The sequence below is a fragment of the Lipotes vexillifer genome, unplaced genomic scaffold (assembly GCF_000442215.2).
Source record: "Lipotes vexillifer unplaced genomic scaffold, Lipotes_vexillifer_v1.1 scaffold875, whole genome shotgun sequence".
NCBI classification, from domain to species: Eukaryota; Metazoa; Chordata; class Mammalia; order Artiodactyla; family Lipotidae; genus Lipotes; species Lipotes vexillifer.
Window position 1 is genome coordinate 2,505,801 of NW_006792177.1, and position 14,579 is coordinate 2,520,379.

Sequence of the window (14,579 nt, forward strand, 5' to 3'; positions counted from 1 at the left end):
TTCAGCAGCACCTGTTGGTATTGAGGTCCAGAAGAGAAGTTGCTAGCATGAATCAGAACAAAGGAAAATTAGTAGATCTAGGGAGTCTAGGAAAGGACCTTTTAAAAATTAGATAAAGTTTGATTTTTTTTTTTTTTAGTTTTAATTTTCCACCTGTACATTTCTGTTTTAGTTACTGAGTTTGGGCAAAGCAATATAGAGTGAAAAATAATTATGGAATTCACATGTTTTACTTATGTAAGCTTTGAAAAATGTAGAATTTGCTTAAGTTAAAAAACATTCTAGGGCTTCCTTGGTGGCGCGGTGGTTGAGAGTCCGCCTGCCGATGCAGGGGACAAGGGTTTGTGCCCCAGTCCAGGAAGATCCCACATGCCGCGGAGCGGCTGGGCCCGTGAGCCATGGCCGTTGAGCCTGTGCGTCCGGAGCCTGTGCTCCGCAGTGGGAGAGGCCGCAGCAGTGAGAGGCCCGCATACGGCAAAAAAAAAAAAAACATTCTAGTGGGTAATATTGATAGGCAACAGAGTGAGTGATGTGAATGTGCATTCACTAATTAGAATTGCTGTAGAGTCCTACCGTTCTTCCTTGCCCTTCTGTTCTGTTGCTGCTGCATTTTACTTCAGAAATAATGGTGTGACTAAGAAAAACTGAGAGAGATGTTTGTGTTTATTACAGTCTTCTTTCCCAAAGAAAATGCCAGTCCCTATTGATTATGAATGACAGTCCCTTCTGAAATGTGTTTTTCTTGCTCCTAGCTTGTGACCGATGGTCAGTGCTTCCCAGACCTGATCTCCACCATGATGTCAACAGATTTGGCCATTCAGCAGTCTTATACAACAGGTAATTGAAGAAGAAGTGCTTGCTCCTTTTCTCTTGTGTTTAAAATGAAAATGAAGTAAAATATGAAGTGATATTGGACTTACATATTATTCATAGGATTACCTTATCCCATTGTTTTTTCACAGAATTATGTTAGGTATGAATTTCCTGATCTATATTTAAAATATTTGGTGTGGATTTGAATTATTTCTAATGCCATGTTTGTTGATGTAGTTTTGTTAGCATGCCTGAGTAAGCTATGTTTGGTGTTGTCTGAGTGCATGGGACAACAAAAGTTGTGTGCAGTTACTGTCTTAGGCCCTCTGCTATTTGCTATTGTTTGTGGTGCTTTTGTCTGAGTGGTGAAGAAAGATTTGAAAAAAACGAGAGAGGGCACTTTAGATAAGGGATAAGATATGGGAACAGAGGTGGGGAGATTCTGATGCTTCATATAGGTCAAGTCTGTGGTGCTTCATATATATCAAGTCTTTGGATAATCTGAAGTCTGCACTGCATTTCATTGCATCATTCAGAAGTGCCTGACCCAAACTAATAGAGCTCTTCACAAATCTGCCCCTGGAGAAGCATCTTTCATATAAGGGAGCTCTGGAGTGGCCATGTGACCTGTACCTTATAGTGTGCTTTACCGATTTTTTCATTTGTTAAAATAGTCTAATCATGTTGTTAATTTTTTCTCATTTTGTTTCTTCTCTGATTACTGTTTACTTCACCTTTTAAAATTCTAGGCCTTATCAATCCTGAAACTATTTAAATGCTATAATGCCTATGTATATTATGTTAGGATTCCCTTCATTTTCAAAATTTCTGTTGTGATAATGAAAGTTAGATGAGGTAATTCACCTTGGATTAAGAAAGATAAGAAAGCAACCTATCGTGCAGGTGTGAAGGAAGAATTGACAGAATTCAAACACTTAGATACTGGAAAAAGGAACATCTTTCACAAAGTAAACAGCTGAAATTTAGCAATAAATATGGTTTTACTGTGGGAATATTTGATAGGTATAGATTAAAATGGAAGGATTTTTTACTACTACTTTGAAGTGTTAATCATTTTTAAAAATATTTATTTATTTATTTATTTGCCTGCGTTGGTTCTTAGTTGTGGCACGTGGGATCTTCGTTGCAGCGTGCGGGATCTTTTTTTTGTTGTGGCACGTGGGCTCTCTAGTTGCAGCTCATGTGCTCAGTAGTTGCAGCATGTGGGCTTAGTTGCCCCATGGCATGTGGGATATTAGTTCCCGGACCAGGGATTGAACCCATGTCCCCTGCATTGAAAGGCGTATTCTTAACCACTGGGCCACCAGAGAAGTCCCTGAAGTCTTATCTTAAATTGTAATTTGATATTTCCTCAGTAAGGAAAATGCTTAAAGTTTTCTAGTAAGTGCCTCTTGATGTTCTTCATCTGAAAGACAGTGGGTCCATTTTGTCATCGTCTTGCCTGTGAGTGCCTGGCCTCAGCTGTGTTCATCTTTATATTCATAGTGTTCTCCTAGCATAAGATTTGGCACATAATAGGCATTTGCTAAATGGCAGCTGTTAGTACCATAATGATAATTAGCAAATAAATGGATTTTCTATCAAAACATTTCGGAGGTTTTATATAAACTCAGAGAAGTTGACAGTTTACCATAAGATGTAATTTAACCATGAATCAAAATTGGGAATGGCTTGCCTGCGTTATAATAATGTGCTTCTTTTTGTATAATTCCAGTGGAGTATTTGAGCCTATATGTGAGTATCTGTATGAATGGGCCAGGGTTGGAGGGGGGCAGGGCATGACAAGGGAGGTCATGTAGTAAAAAACCATGGTTAGTTTAATTTTTTTTTCAATTTTTTAAAATTGAAGTATAGTTGATTTACAGTGTTGTGTTAATTTCTGCTGTAATGGTTAGTTTAATTTTGTGAAGTAACTTACCTAAAGAGAAACTTTGATTCACATGATCTCCACATTTTGAATGATTGTTCCCTTAATCGAGCATCTGCATTGGGCCAGCTGTGCTTCACTTAGTCGTTGTCCTTGTGGTTTTTGAGGGAGGCAGGAAGAAGAGTGGGCTGTGAGGTATTGAGACTGCTGCAGATGCACCTGTTCTTTTCAGTTCCCTGCTCCAAGCCTCTTTGAAGGACTTTGCCTACCCTCACATAGCCGATGTGACCAGATGAATTCAGAATTGCTAAGAACACCAGCTGTACTGAGAGGCCAATGGAGCTTATTTGGTTTAAGCAATAAATTGACTAGCTGAAACCAGACTATATAATGTGATACTAAGTAAACCAATATGAAGTTAAAAATTAAACCTGGTGTTCATTTTTGGTTACTGAAATATGTCAGTTTTCAGATATAGTAAAAATACAACCACAGAATCTTTATGCTTTAGTTATCCTCTGTCGATTGAGGAAAATTGAGGCACGGTGAGAGTGAATTATTTGATACCTCATTGTGGGTTGGTACTAAACTTCCTGGTGGATTATAGGATCTCAGAGTTGAAAGAAATCCTTGAAATCATCTGTTCCAGTAATTAAAATGTGACTTGTACTGTGTACTAAATTTTCATATGTACTTTTATCTCTTTCTTATTGGTCTATGTTTTCATTACACAGTTTTGATTAGAGAGCCTTTATACTTCTTAAATTGTACATACTTATTTTTAATATTTAAAAACATGTAGATGTAGGATTATGTGTATAATTTTAAAATATGTTAGCTTGCCCTGTCACTAAAATATTTTGAAAAATCCTGGTTAAAAGTCACTCACTTATCATGAGAACTTTTTAATATAGTAGCTGTAAAGAGGAGGTAGATTATTGGAACTATTCTGGGTAGTCACAGGCCATTGTGAAAGGTTGAAATTTGGGAGGTAAAGGTATAAGAATGTTTTTTGAGGTCTTGAAATATAACTTTTTTACAGGACTTTTGATATGTGAGATTCATTTAAAGATTATAAGAAGTATATCATGCATTTGTTTATGGAAGTTTCCAGTGAACTCTTTCTCTTTTTTTTCTTTTAGCACCATGTATGTATTTGGTGGTTTCAATAGTCTCCTCCTCAGTGACATCCTGGTATTTACTTCAGAACAGTGTAAAACACACCAGAGTGAAGCTGGTTGTCTAGCAGCAGGACCTGGCATTCGGTGTGTGTGGGACACAGGGTCATCTCAGTGTGTCTCCTGGGAGTTGGCGACTGAAGCACAAGAAGAAAAGTTAAAATCAGAGTGTTTTTCTAAAGGAAGTATGTTTTTATCTCTTCTTAAAATTTAATTACTTTGAGATCTCATTTCATCTGAATTGTGAAGTCATTTATCCAATGTGTGCTTTTTTTGTGTGTATGTGGTACGCGGGCCTCTCACTGCTGTGGCCTCTCGCGTTGCGGAGCACAGGCTCCGGACGCACAGTCCTAGCGGCCATGGCTCACAGGCCCAGCCGCTCCACGGCATGTGGGATCTTCCCGGACCGGGGCACGAACCCACGTCCCCTGCACCAGCAGGCAGACTCTCAACCACTGCGCCACCAGGGAAGCCCATCCAATGTGTACTTTTAATGTTCATTTTATTATCCAGAATTATTCAGTAGTAACTTAGGCAAATGCTTTATGGGTGTTTGAAAATTGGATTGTAAACATCTTTATAATGGATAGGAACGTGCCACGTCTGCTGTTTGCTAATGATGAAGACAAAACCTTTTAGCATTGCATAGACTTTGTATACCAACTCCAGAACCTAGTTTCAGCTGTTTTGAGGCACTGCAATCCAGTAGGACTTTTTATATCTGCGCTGTCCCAATATGTTAGCTACTAGCCATATGTGGCTATCAAACACTTGGAATGAGACTGGTGTGACTGAAGAACTGAATTTTAAAATTTTAATTAATTTAAATTAAAAACTACATGTGGGGACTTCCCCAGTGGTCCCATGGTTAAGACTGTGTGCTTCCACCACAGGGGGCACGGGTTCCACCCCTGGTCGGGGAACTAAGATCCCACATGTCACGCAGCATGGTCAAAAATAAATAAATAAAAACTACATGTGGTTAGTGGCTACCATATTGGATTATGCAGTTCTAACATTAAGGATAAGATTAAGAGGGCCAATCCAGAAAAGCTATGTTGGAGTAGATTGTTCTAGTGGATAGAGGTATTATTCTTTTCTAGCTTCTCTAGTTGGGCACAGCAGTGATAGCAAGGCAGACAGTTGCTGAGGATGAACAGTGATCCCTCCTTCTAGAACTATCCCTTATATTGTCCAAGCTTTCTTCATCTTACCTACTCAGCTCCTTATTACACTTTTGCTCTGACATAATAGCACAGTGCAATACAATGAAGTCATATGTGAGAAAGTCCTTTAAAAGTAAGAAAAATGTCTCTGAAAAATATTGTTTCACTTCAATTAATTTAAACTATGTTGACTGAATTTCTTAACTATTAGGGTTGGTGTAGCAATTACCGTGAGAGTTATGATGGATAGAGGCAGCTTTCACTCTGCTGGAATGCTCCAAATTAAGCTGAACATAAATCCTCAGTAAGAACACCCAGGCAGCTTTACAGGTTCATTGGTGGGCTGGTGAGTGCTGGAGAACTAACATGACCAGAACTTGGTAGGTTAGTCACTGTCTCCTAAAAGGAATACAATCAGTGAAATAGTTATTTTTTAACCACATTTTAAAAGTTCAAATTAAATGTGCAAGTTTATAGGAAATAATATTTAATTACCTTAGGTGGTTCATTATGAACCCATTTGCTATGAATTCATCTCAGATGTCACCTTCCTTGGTTCACTCTGCTTTCTCTGTGGGCCCAGTCCATGGGGTGATGACCAGGGCAGGAAGAACAGCCTAAGGAGCAGGTTGTTGGGGTCTTCGTGAGGGTGGGCCCTGCCTTTTCTTGTCCATGGATTCTACCATGTGCCATGTCCATGAATGGTTCAATAGATGAGGCAGCACTGTTGTGTGGCTTCTCTTTCATTGCTGACCTTGACCTGTCTAGGGTCAGTAGGAGATCAACAGGTCTCTAGTAGCCCAGAATTTCTTGGACTTACATATATGTGTATTGCCTTCTTTGGGGTTCTGTGGTGCTGCCTGCTTCCTGTGCCCAGAGCAGCCTTGCATTTATAGCTGGAGGAATGGCTTGGTCTCCTACATTTCTTTGTTTGGCCCCTGAGCTGCTCTTGTGTTCATTCAACTGCTAGTTGATTTCTTTCTTGAAAAGAAAAATATTCGAAGAACCAGACCTATTTCCCTTATATCTCATCGTTGAATTATTCTATCTTTGTTTTTCACTTTCTGTGTACTTTTGTTAGGAGGGTGGAGTACAAAATGGTGTTTCTTCAGATTGTTTACTTATTTACTTTTCTTCAGATTGTTTACTTATTTACTGTTTTGACCTGAACACACCAATATGTTTTCCTGCCAGTTTCACTCCTCATTTTACTTCCCAAGGCTTGTTATTTTATTTATTTATTTATTTTTTTCCTCAGTGTCATATCTTGCTCAACAGCAGTTGTAATGGCCTGTGACATTTCTGAGGAGAAGCTGTTACAGTTGATGAATTTTTCTTCTCTTCACAGCTCTTGACCATGACAGATGTGACCAGCACACGGATTGTTACAGCTGCACGGCCAACACAAATGACTGCCACTGGTGCCATGACCATTGTGTCCCTATGAACCACAGCTGCACAGAAGGCCAGGTCAGAGGCTGTTTCTAAAGGATTTCAGAGGATAGAAAAATCCTGAGTGGGATTAGATATAGATTTTAGAGTGTATGGTATAGCCCAGAGTTATCTTTGAAACCTTCAGTGTAGATTTGGATTTTATTATTGCTCAAGTTTCTTTTAGTAAGGGATGCTGTATATCTCCTAATTCCAAAGGTTCTGCTAGCCATGAGGATTGATGTGTGGTGTTTTAGAAGAAGGCAAGATTATTATTCTGAGTACACCCCAGTCCCTATGCATGGCTATGGCTAAGTACTAGATTCTTGGTGTGAAGTTTGTAATGGTGTGCTCCCTCTACATATGCAAGGTTTGGGGAGCAATTTAGGACTTGAGAGTGAAAGTGAGTCAGGTGTGTAGCAGCCAAACTGAATTGTGGAAATAATAGACTTTGCAAAATCTCCTTGTCTTATGTTATATCTTGGCTCAGCATAATTTATGCTTACCATTTATGATTTTTTATTTAGGTTATAAGGAAAAAAAAGGTATGATGATTCAACGTTTATAATTTTTGACTGTTTATAAGACATTCTTTGTCAGTCTGTAAAGCAGCTCATAAAATTAGAAACTTTTAGAATGTTTGGGAGACATTTAAAAAGCAGCAAGTTCAACATTCCCATTCTACAGATGAGCAAGTTGAAGCATGGTGCTTAAAAGAATGCACTGCTTCCTTGCCAGGTAAAGGCATGTCCTTGAACAGAACATTTCACTGTAGTGTTTCCACTGCAGTGCTGCTTCATCTACATCTTATTTATTTATTTATGTATGTATGTATTTGTAGTTTGCTTCCTCAGTTAGACTGTTGTTTTTAGTATCCTATTTGTTCTTGCCATGAGTTCTCTCTGTGGATATAAGAGAAAAGCTTTTGTCCATTGTATTCTAGATCTCCATTTCCAGGTATGATCATTGCCCCAAGGATAACCCCATGTACTACTGTAACAAGAAGACCAGCTGCAGGAGCTGTGCCCTGGACCAGAACTGCCAGTGGGAGCCTCGGAATCAGGAGTGCATCGCCCTGCCTGGTAGGCCTTGCCAGGGGAATCTTGATGTGTGTGGGTCCAAAGACTTCACACGTACACACCCTCAATTCTGTGCAGCCTAGATTGAACCCTGCAAAAAGGGTGAACTCATTTTATCCATTCATTCCCCCTCACCACTATTGTGGTTGTTATATTTTAAAGAAGAAATACAGTTCTTAAGTATTTACTTCTACCATCCTTTGAAAGAAAGTGAAGCGTCATCTGCTGCTGTGGAGAATCAAGGACAGCTTGACTCTGTGTCATTGAGCCTGCTCTTTTGTCCCTACCCCACTCTCCATTGTCCCTACCCCACTCTACAGTAACCTGGGAGTAGAAAGCAGCAGTCTCAGCAGCCAGTCTGCTGGGCACTTTATTTTTTTATTTTTATTTTTTTTTTGCGGTGTGCGGGCCTCCCACCACCATGGCCTCTCCCGTTGCGGACCACAGGCTCCAGACGCGCAGGCTCAGCGGCCATGGCTCACGGGCCCAGCTGCTCCGCGGCATGTGGGATCTTCCCGGACCAGGGCACAAACCCGTGTCCCCTGCATCGGCAGGCAGGCTCTCAACCACTGCGCCACCAGGGAAGCCCCTGCTGTGCACTTTATGAAGAGTATTTCTTAACGCAAAAAAAAAAAAAAAAAAAAAAAAAAAGAGTACTTCTTACTGACCACTGGGATCAGGTTTTCCGCACCTTCTGATAAGAAGGAAAGGAGAGATGTCTCTGTCAGCAGCACCTCCTGGGATGACCCCAGCCCCAGATACCTCAATTTATAGCACTTCTGAGGTTCAGGATGATGAGTTGGGGGCCTGAAGCCAGCCAGCCGTGGCTAAAACTGTATGATATATTTGCTCAACCAGGAAGCCCAGGAAGGGGACTTCTGTGGCTCTGTGCAACAGAAGTACAGGGTAGCTGGAGTCTCCTGGGCCCCTCTTGAAATCCTTCGGAAGTACTTGATTCAGCTTGCTAGAGTGGGGTTCTTGTTCTTTTACCTCATTGCATCTCAAACTTCAGGGCATAGCAGAGTACCTCTGGGTCCTGCTAGAAGCCAGATTCTGGCACAAATTTGTGGTGGGGCCCTAGAATCCGTATTTCAGCGAGCAATGACACTGATGCCACACTTTGAGGAGCAAGTCTTTATCTTCTCTGAAATGATCCCTTTCCCATGGCACCTTCCATTTATTTCACTGGCTGTTGATGAACATTGTTGAGGGCATCTCCAGGGTACTTTGGTTCTGGTGAAGTTGCTTTGCTCGTGCACTGTCTTCCAGGAAGCATGTATAGCTTCTGTGCAGTTCTTTGGGTGGGTACAGGGAGGTCACAGTAGCAGATTACAAACTTACCTGGTGTACTGTAGCACTTCGGTTTCTTTCCCAAAAATCCTCTTTCCACCTCACTTTTTGGATGTTTTGTTTCACTTGATGTGAAAACAGTGCAGCTTGCTCACTCACCAACTCATTTCTGTTCTTGCAGTTTTCCACCCCATCTTTCCAATGATGCATATTCATTTTTCTGCTCTTAGGATTTTAGCCTTGTTTCTGATTTTTCTTCAAAAGGAGGTTTATAAGTTTAACAGTGGCATCAAACATTTTCCTCTAAAACATAGGAGGGTTGACCTCAGAATATGCATCTTGAGATCCAGGAAATATGACTGATAAACATTTAAAAAATTCTTGTGTGTATTCTGTATTTGGTCCTTAGTAACGTGTCTTATGCACTCACCACATCCGAATGAAGTATCTAGAATTCAGCTCACAAAAGCCATTTAGGTTTTCAGCAGTTCAAGCTGCTAATATACGTAGTTTTGTGTGATTTCTAAAACTCTTTGTTTTTCTCTCCCCTCTTTAATAAAGAAAATATCTGTGGCATTGGCTGGCATTTGGTTGGAAACTCATGTCTGAAAATTACTACTGCCAAAGAGAATTATGACAATGCAAAATTGTCCTGTAGGAACCACAATGCCTTTTTGGCTTCTCTTACAACCCAGAAGAAGGTGGAATTTGTCCTTAAGCAGCTGCGAATCATGCAGTCATCGCAGAGCACGGTGAGTTAAAATCTTTGGAACTTAAGTTTCTAGTATCCATCCTTCTACTGACAGCATGACTACAGCTTACCTGTGATGTGCTTGGCAGGAGGAGGAATGCTAGTAGGTGCAGTGTAATAATACACTGTGGAACTGCACTGTCAAATTCTCTTCCTTTAATAAATTCTTTCTTATCTTGAAATTTCCAACACCTTATTTTTATTAGTCATATTTCATTAAATTATAAGATATATCAATAATTACATGTGTATTGAACAGTAACATGTTTACATATGCACATATCCTGTGACATCAGTAGATGATTTCGTATCTGTTTTATCCCTAGGTTCTGTTGGGGTGGGGGAGGGGAATGCCATTACTAATTAGCTGAGCTAAATTAAGCCACCTGAGTCACTCAGATTTCAGGTATTATTACAGTGTGTGATATGATTTAATGCTAATCATCCTAAGAAATGGACATCCATTTGGGCCTTTCTTAGACCTGACCAACCCAAAAGGAGAGGGCATCTTCTTATCAGGAGTTTCTGAGCACAGAAAGTCCCCACGTTCTCTTCCTGTCCACCCAGTGCTCTCAGGCAGCTTGTAGTTGATATTCCACAATCACATTTTGTCTTTTTTAGTCCAGAGTCCTAGAACTGTGGTCCTACCCTCAATCAAGTAGATACAAGACAACGGCTTTTTGAACAACATTGTCTTTGGTATAGAGCAGTTAGGGGGAAATGTCAAGCAGGTAGGAGGAATGGGAAGCACTTCCTTGGGAAGGACATAGGAAGTGGGGTCTGGGTTTTGGCTACATGTGGCATCTGAGACAGACTTTCCCAGGAATTCATTGTCCTATTTTCCCTATAAATTCGGTGACAGCCAGTACCCCCACCTCCCCAGCTGAAGGTGGGAATCTTTAATCATCATTTATCTAAGCCTGAACTAGCCAGAGCTTCCAAAACAGGCTTAGATAATGATAGGCATATAACCAGTATTTCATAAATATTGATACAATGGTTTCACATATAAATAGACATTTAAACCAAGTTGGGTTTGGTCATCCCTTCGTAGCATTTGTCATAGCATGTAGAAATCTAGGAACTTGATTATTACTTTGATATTGATGTCTTCTCCAAACTGTATTTCTGTCCTTTGTAAAATGGCCATATTAAAGTGCCAGGCATGATATGTAACAGAAAAATGATGGTCTGCAGTAATCTACCATGGCTGAATCGGGATAGGGAGGTTTTCCTTTATCTTTTGGATGTATGTAACTTAATGGTTTTTGTCTAGAAGCCAGTTTTGGTCAAGACTTTGATTATATTCGTAGCTGTTCCTGTTTTGCCTACAGTCCAAGCTCACCTTAACCCCGTGGGTTGGCCTTCGGAAGATCAATGTGTCCTACTGGTGCTGGGAAGATATGTCCCCATTCACAAATAGTTTGCTACAGTGGATGCCATCTGAGCCCAGTGATGCTGGATTCTGTGGAATTTTGTCCGAACCCAGTACTTGGGGCTTAAAGGCTGCAACCTGCATCAACCCACTCAATGGTAGTGTCTGTGAAAGACCTGGTAAGTATATGGGTGAATTATGCATTACTGGAAGTTCGTTGAAAGAGAAACTATAGAAGGCATAGTTAAGTATTATGAAATTTTCATGAAAAACCGATGGAGTATTGATTTCAAGCATATGAAGCAGAGTGTAACACAGAATTTTTAAAGCAGAAGGAAATAGTGTTTGACTCTGAATAGTGTGAGTCATGAACAAAACCAAAAATAACTAACACTAATATTCTGATTGACCGTGAGATTGATTGGTTTGTTGACCACAAAAAGTATTGATAATTTTTCTGAAAGGCAACTTTCTTGGTGTTGGCAGGGAAGTGTTGTGGAAGAAAGAACAAAAAATCCAAAGAAAAGATCAGAAAAGCAAGCAGATCACTGCAGGGACAATGGGCAGAAAGATAGTGTCAGTGGGAGAAAAATGATGGGAGTAGCTCTGTGTAAGGAAGCAGAAGCAAACCTTCAGCATGATAAAGCTGCAGGAGAGTGCTGAAGGACCGGACACTTGGAGTAGCTTCACAGGCTTGAAGCTCTCTAGGCACATTTAGGCTTCCTACAGGCAGGCACAGGGGTGGCATTTGCAGCCCTAGACCAGTGTCCTCCTCCTGCAGAGGTACTTACAAGCAGTAGTTGGAATTCTGTGGCTGCTTTTGGGAGGCTGGACTCCATTGACATCATGTCTTATTTTAGGAAGGTACTGTCATTTGTCTGAGGAATACAGAGGTGTGGAAGATAATTCGTAGCACTGTAGGAGTCACCTTAAAGTATAATATCTAGGGAAACTTTTCAGCCATTTTGGATCCTGAGTGCTTTGGTGAATTTAATGAATGCTGTGGTTCTTTTTCCCCCAGAATATACAAAGATGCAATTTTGCATATTCAGGTGGGTTGTAAAACCCCTGAAGTTCCTTCTGGTTCTCCTATATTATAAGGAGCTTTAGAACCTCTACTCACATGGAAAGATTAGCTTGTTCCCTCATGTCTGTCCTTAATGCTCTTTGAAAAGAAAAACTGTTTTCCCCCCAAGTGTATAAATATACTTGACTAAATAGTACTTGATGACCTAAGACTTTCTGTTTTCTTCTTCATTTAGTGTAACCCACTGAATTGATTTCATGACACACTAGTGGGTCACAACCCACACTGAAAAAAAGCCTTTGACCTTAGCTGACATAGTGGGAGCTCTAAGTGTCTCTCTTCGGTTTACTTCCCAGCGAACCACAGTGCCAAGCAGTGCCGGACACCGTGTGCCTTGCGGACGGCATGTGGGGAGTGTACCAGTGGCAGCTCCGAGTGCATGTGGTGCAGCAACATGAAGCAGTGCGTGGACTCCAATGCCTACGTGGCCTCCTTCCCTTTTGGCCAGTGTATGGAGTGGTATACCATGAGCAGCTGCCCCCGTGAGTGAAAAGTGAGCTCTAGGCAGTATGGGTGACAACTCCTGCGTAGGGCAGTGCTGTCAGCCTCTGAAAATTCTAGGGATGAGACCAGACTTGACCTCCTGCTCAGGACTGTCCAGAGACTGCCTGATGTGAACCCGCATACAGAATCAAGAACAATGACACAAGTAAACAACTGTAGGGTAGATCACAGTGTACAGAAATAATTTGCCCAACCTCAGTATTATATTGCTCAATCCATGTAATATCTCGACATCTTAATCTCCTAATTCATAAAGAAGTGATTTCCAGGAGATGATCTCTAAACATCCTGAGATTGAGAGAGGAGGGGAGGAGTCTCTATTGTATGTTGGACAAGATATTGGGCTTTTTAAAGTTTTATGTCATTTAAACAATCACAATAGAATAGGAATTTTGACTCACAGAAGTTGAATAGTCTGTTAAAGAAAAAGGTAATTTAAATACAATGAATTTAAGACTACATGTGATAGTGAATTGTAACTTATGTTTTTTTACAGCTGAGAATTGTTCAGGCTACTGTACCTGTAGTCACTGCTTGGAGCAACCAGGCTGTGGCTGGTGTACTGATCCCAGCAATACTGGCAAAGGGAAATGCACAGAGGGCTCCTATAAAGGACCAGTGAAAATGCCTTCTCAGGCCCCTACAGGAAATTACTATCCACAGCCCCTTCTCAATTCCAGCATGTGTCTGGAGGACAGCAGATACAACTGGTCTTTCATTCATTGTCCAGGTAAGATGTCTTGTGTATCCAAAATCAAGTGTTTCACTACCTATTTACAAAGAATAAAGCCTTGAAAGCTACATTATTTATATGGATTTCTTTTAAGAAAAAAATAACAGATAGTTTAGGAAACTATTTGTTTCATGTAAAAAATATTTTTAATGTCAATTAATGAAAATACTAAGGACTTTAAGTGAGTTGTCTTGCTAACTTTCATTACAAAAGTATTGAAATGAGTTCATTGTAAAAAATCAACTATTAGGGCTTCCCTGGTGGCGCAGTGGTTGAGAGTCCGCCTGCCGATGCAGGGGACACGGGTTTGTGCCCTGGTCTGGGAAGATCCCATGTGCCGCGGAGCGGCTGGGCCCGTGAGCCATGGCCACTGGGCCTGCGCGTCCGGAGCCTGTGCTCCGCAACGGGAGAGGCCACAACAGTGAGAGGCCCGCGTACCGCAAAAAAAAAAAAAAAAAAAAAATCAACTATTACAGATGTAGGTAAAATAAAAACTAGAATTCCTCTTCTTGTCTCTAGAAGGAAAAACTTTTAACAGTATAATATAGATACCTCTAGATGTATAGTTTTTAAAATAAAAAATACTATGCTGTACACTATGCATATGATATATTGTTCTACAGTTTGCTTTTTACTTAAAAATACATTGTGGCAATTGTTAGGGGAAAAATTAAAAATAAAATCTACTACCAACCCAGAAATTCCTCTCCACAGGTGTAGAAAAGAAAGAAAGAGTTTTATTATTGAATAAGCATTAAACCAGGTTGTGGCCCACATCGCAGCAATCCACTAATGAGATTGCAAAAACAGAGAGAAATTCTACCCTTTTAAATATCCCAGCGTATATAATCCATTATATACATGCTCTCAAAATGAAGATAACTTGTCTTCATGTGAGGATTTGACAGCACTATTTGCTCTACATTCTTTCACAGTTCATTCTGAATTTACCTGGTAATTGGGGAGGCCACCTAGGTTAGTTAATTGCCTTTACCCAAAGGAGAAAACAAACTTGTATCTTTAAGGCAAGCAGGTGGTTACAGTTTGGACCCATTCCCACAGCAAGGGGAGGGGGGCTGGCTCCCTTGATGTGTACATTTCAAAGAGATGGCTCTTAAGCACTTAAGGAAAACATCTCTGCTTTGTAGTGCTGACTAGAGGCTTTATTTAGGTTTAAAAATTTACATACATATACATATAAAAGGAACAGGAAGGGTTTTTTTAATACAGGTTTTCTTACTGAAATGCTCTAAGAAAAGGGAGAAGGAAAACCATCTCTTTCCC

At 40.4% G+C, this 14,579-nt stretch overlaps 1 protein-coding gene across 1 annotated transcript in view; it reads left to right on the top strand.

Moving 5' to 3' along the window:
* The window catches only part of ATRN (attractin), a 174,272-nt gene that overhangs the window by 82,007 nt on the left and 77,686 nt on the right, over nt 1–14,579 (top strand). The window contains exons 11-18 of the mRNA XM_007465407.1: nt 753–837; nt 3,844–4,064; nt 6,394–6,515; nt 7,420–7,558; nt 9,407–9,597; nt 10,931–11,150; nt 12,355–12,540; nt 13,059–13,292. Coding sequence (XP_007465469.1) covers nt 753–837; nt 3,844–4,064; nt 6,394–6,515; nt 7,420–7,558; nt 9,407–9,597; nt 10,931–11,150; nt 12,355–12,540; nt 13,059–13,292 — 1,398 coding nt within the window. The remainder of the gene's footprint in view (nt 1–752; nt 838–3,843; nt 4,065–6,393; nt 6,516–7,419; nt 7,559–9,406; nt 9,598–10,930; nt 11,151–12,354; nt 12,541–13,058; nt 13,293–14,579) is intronic.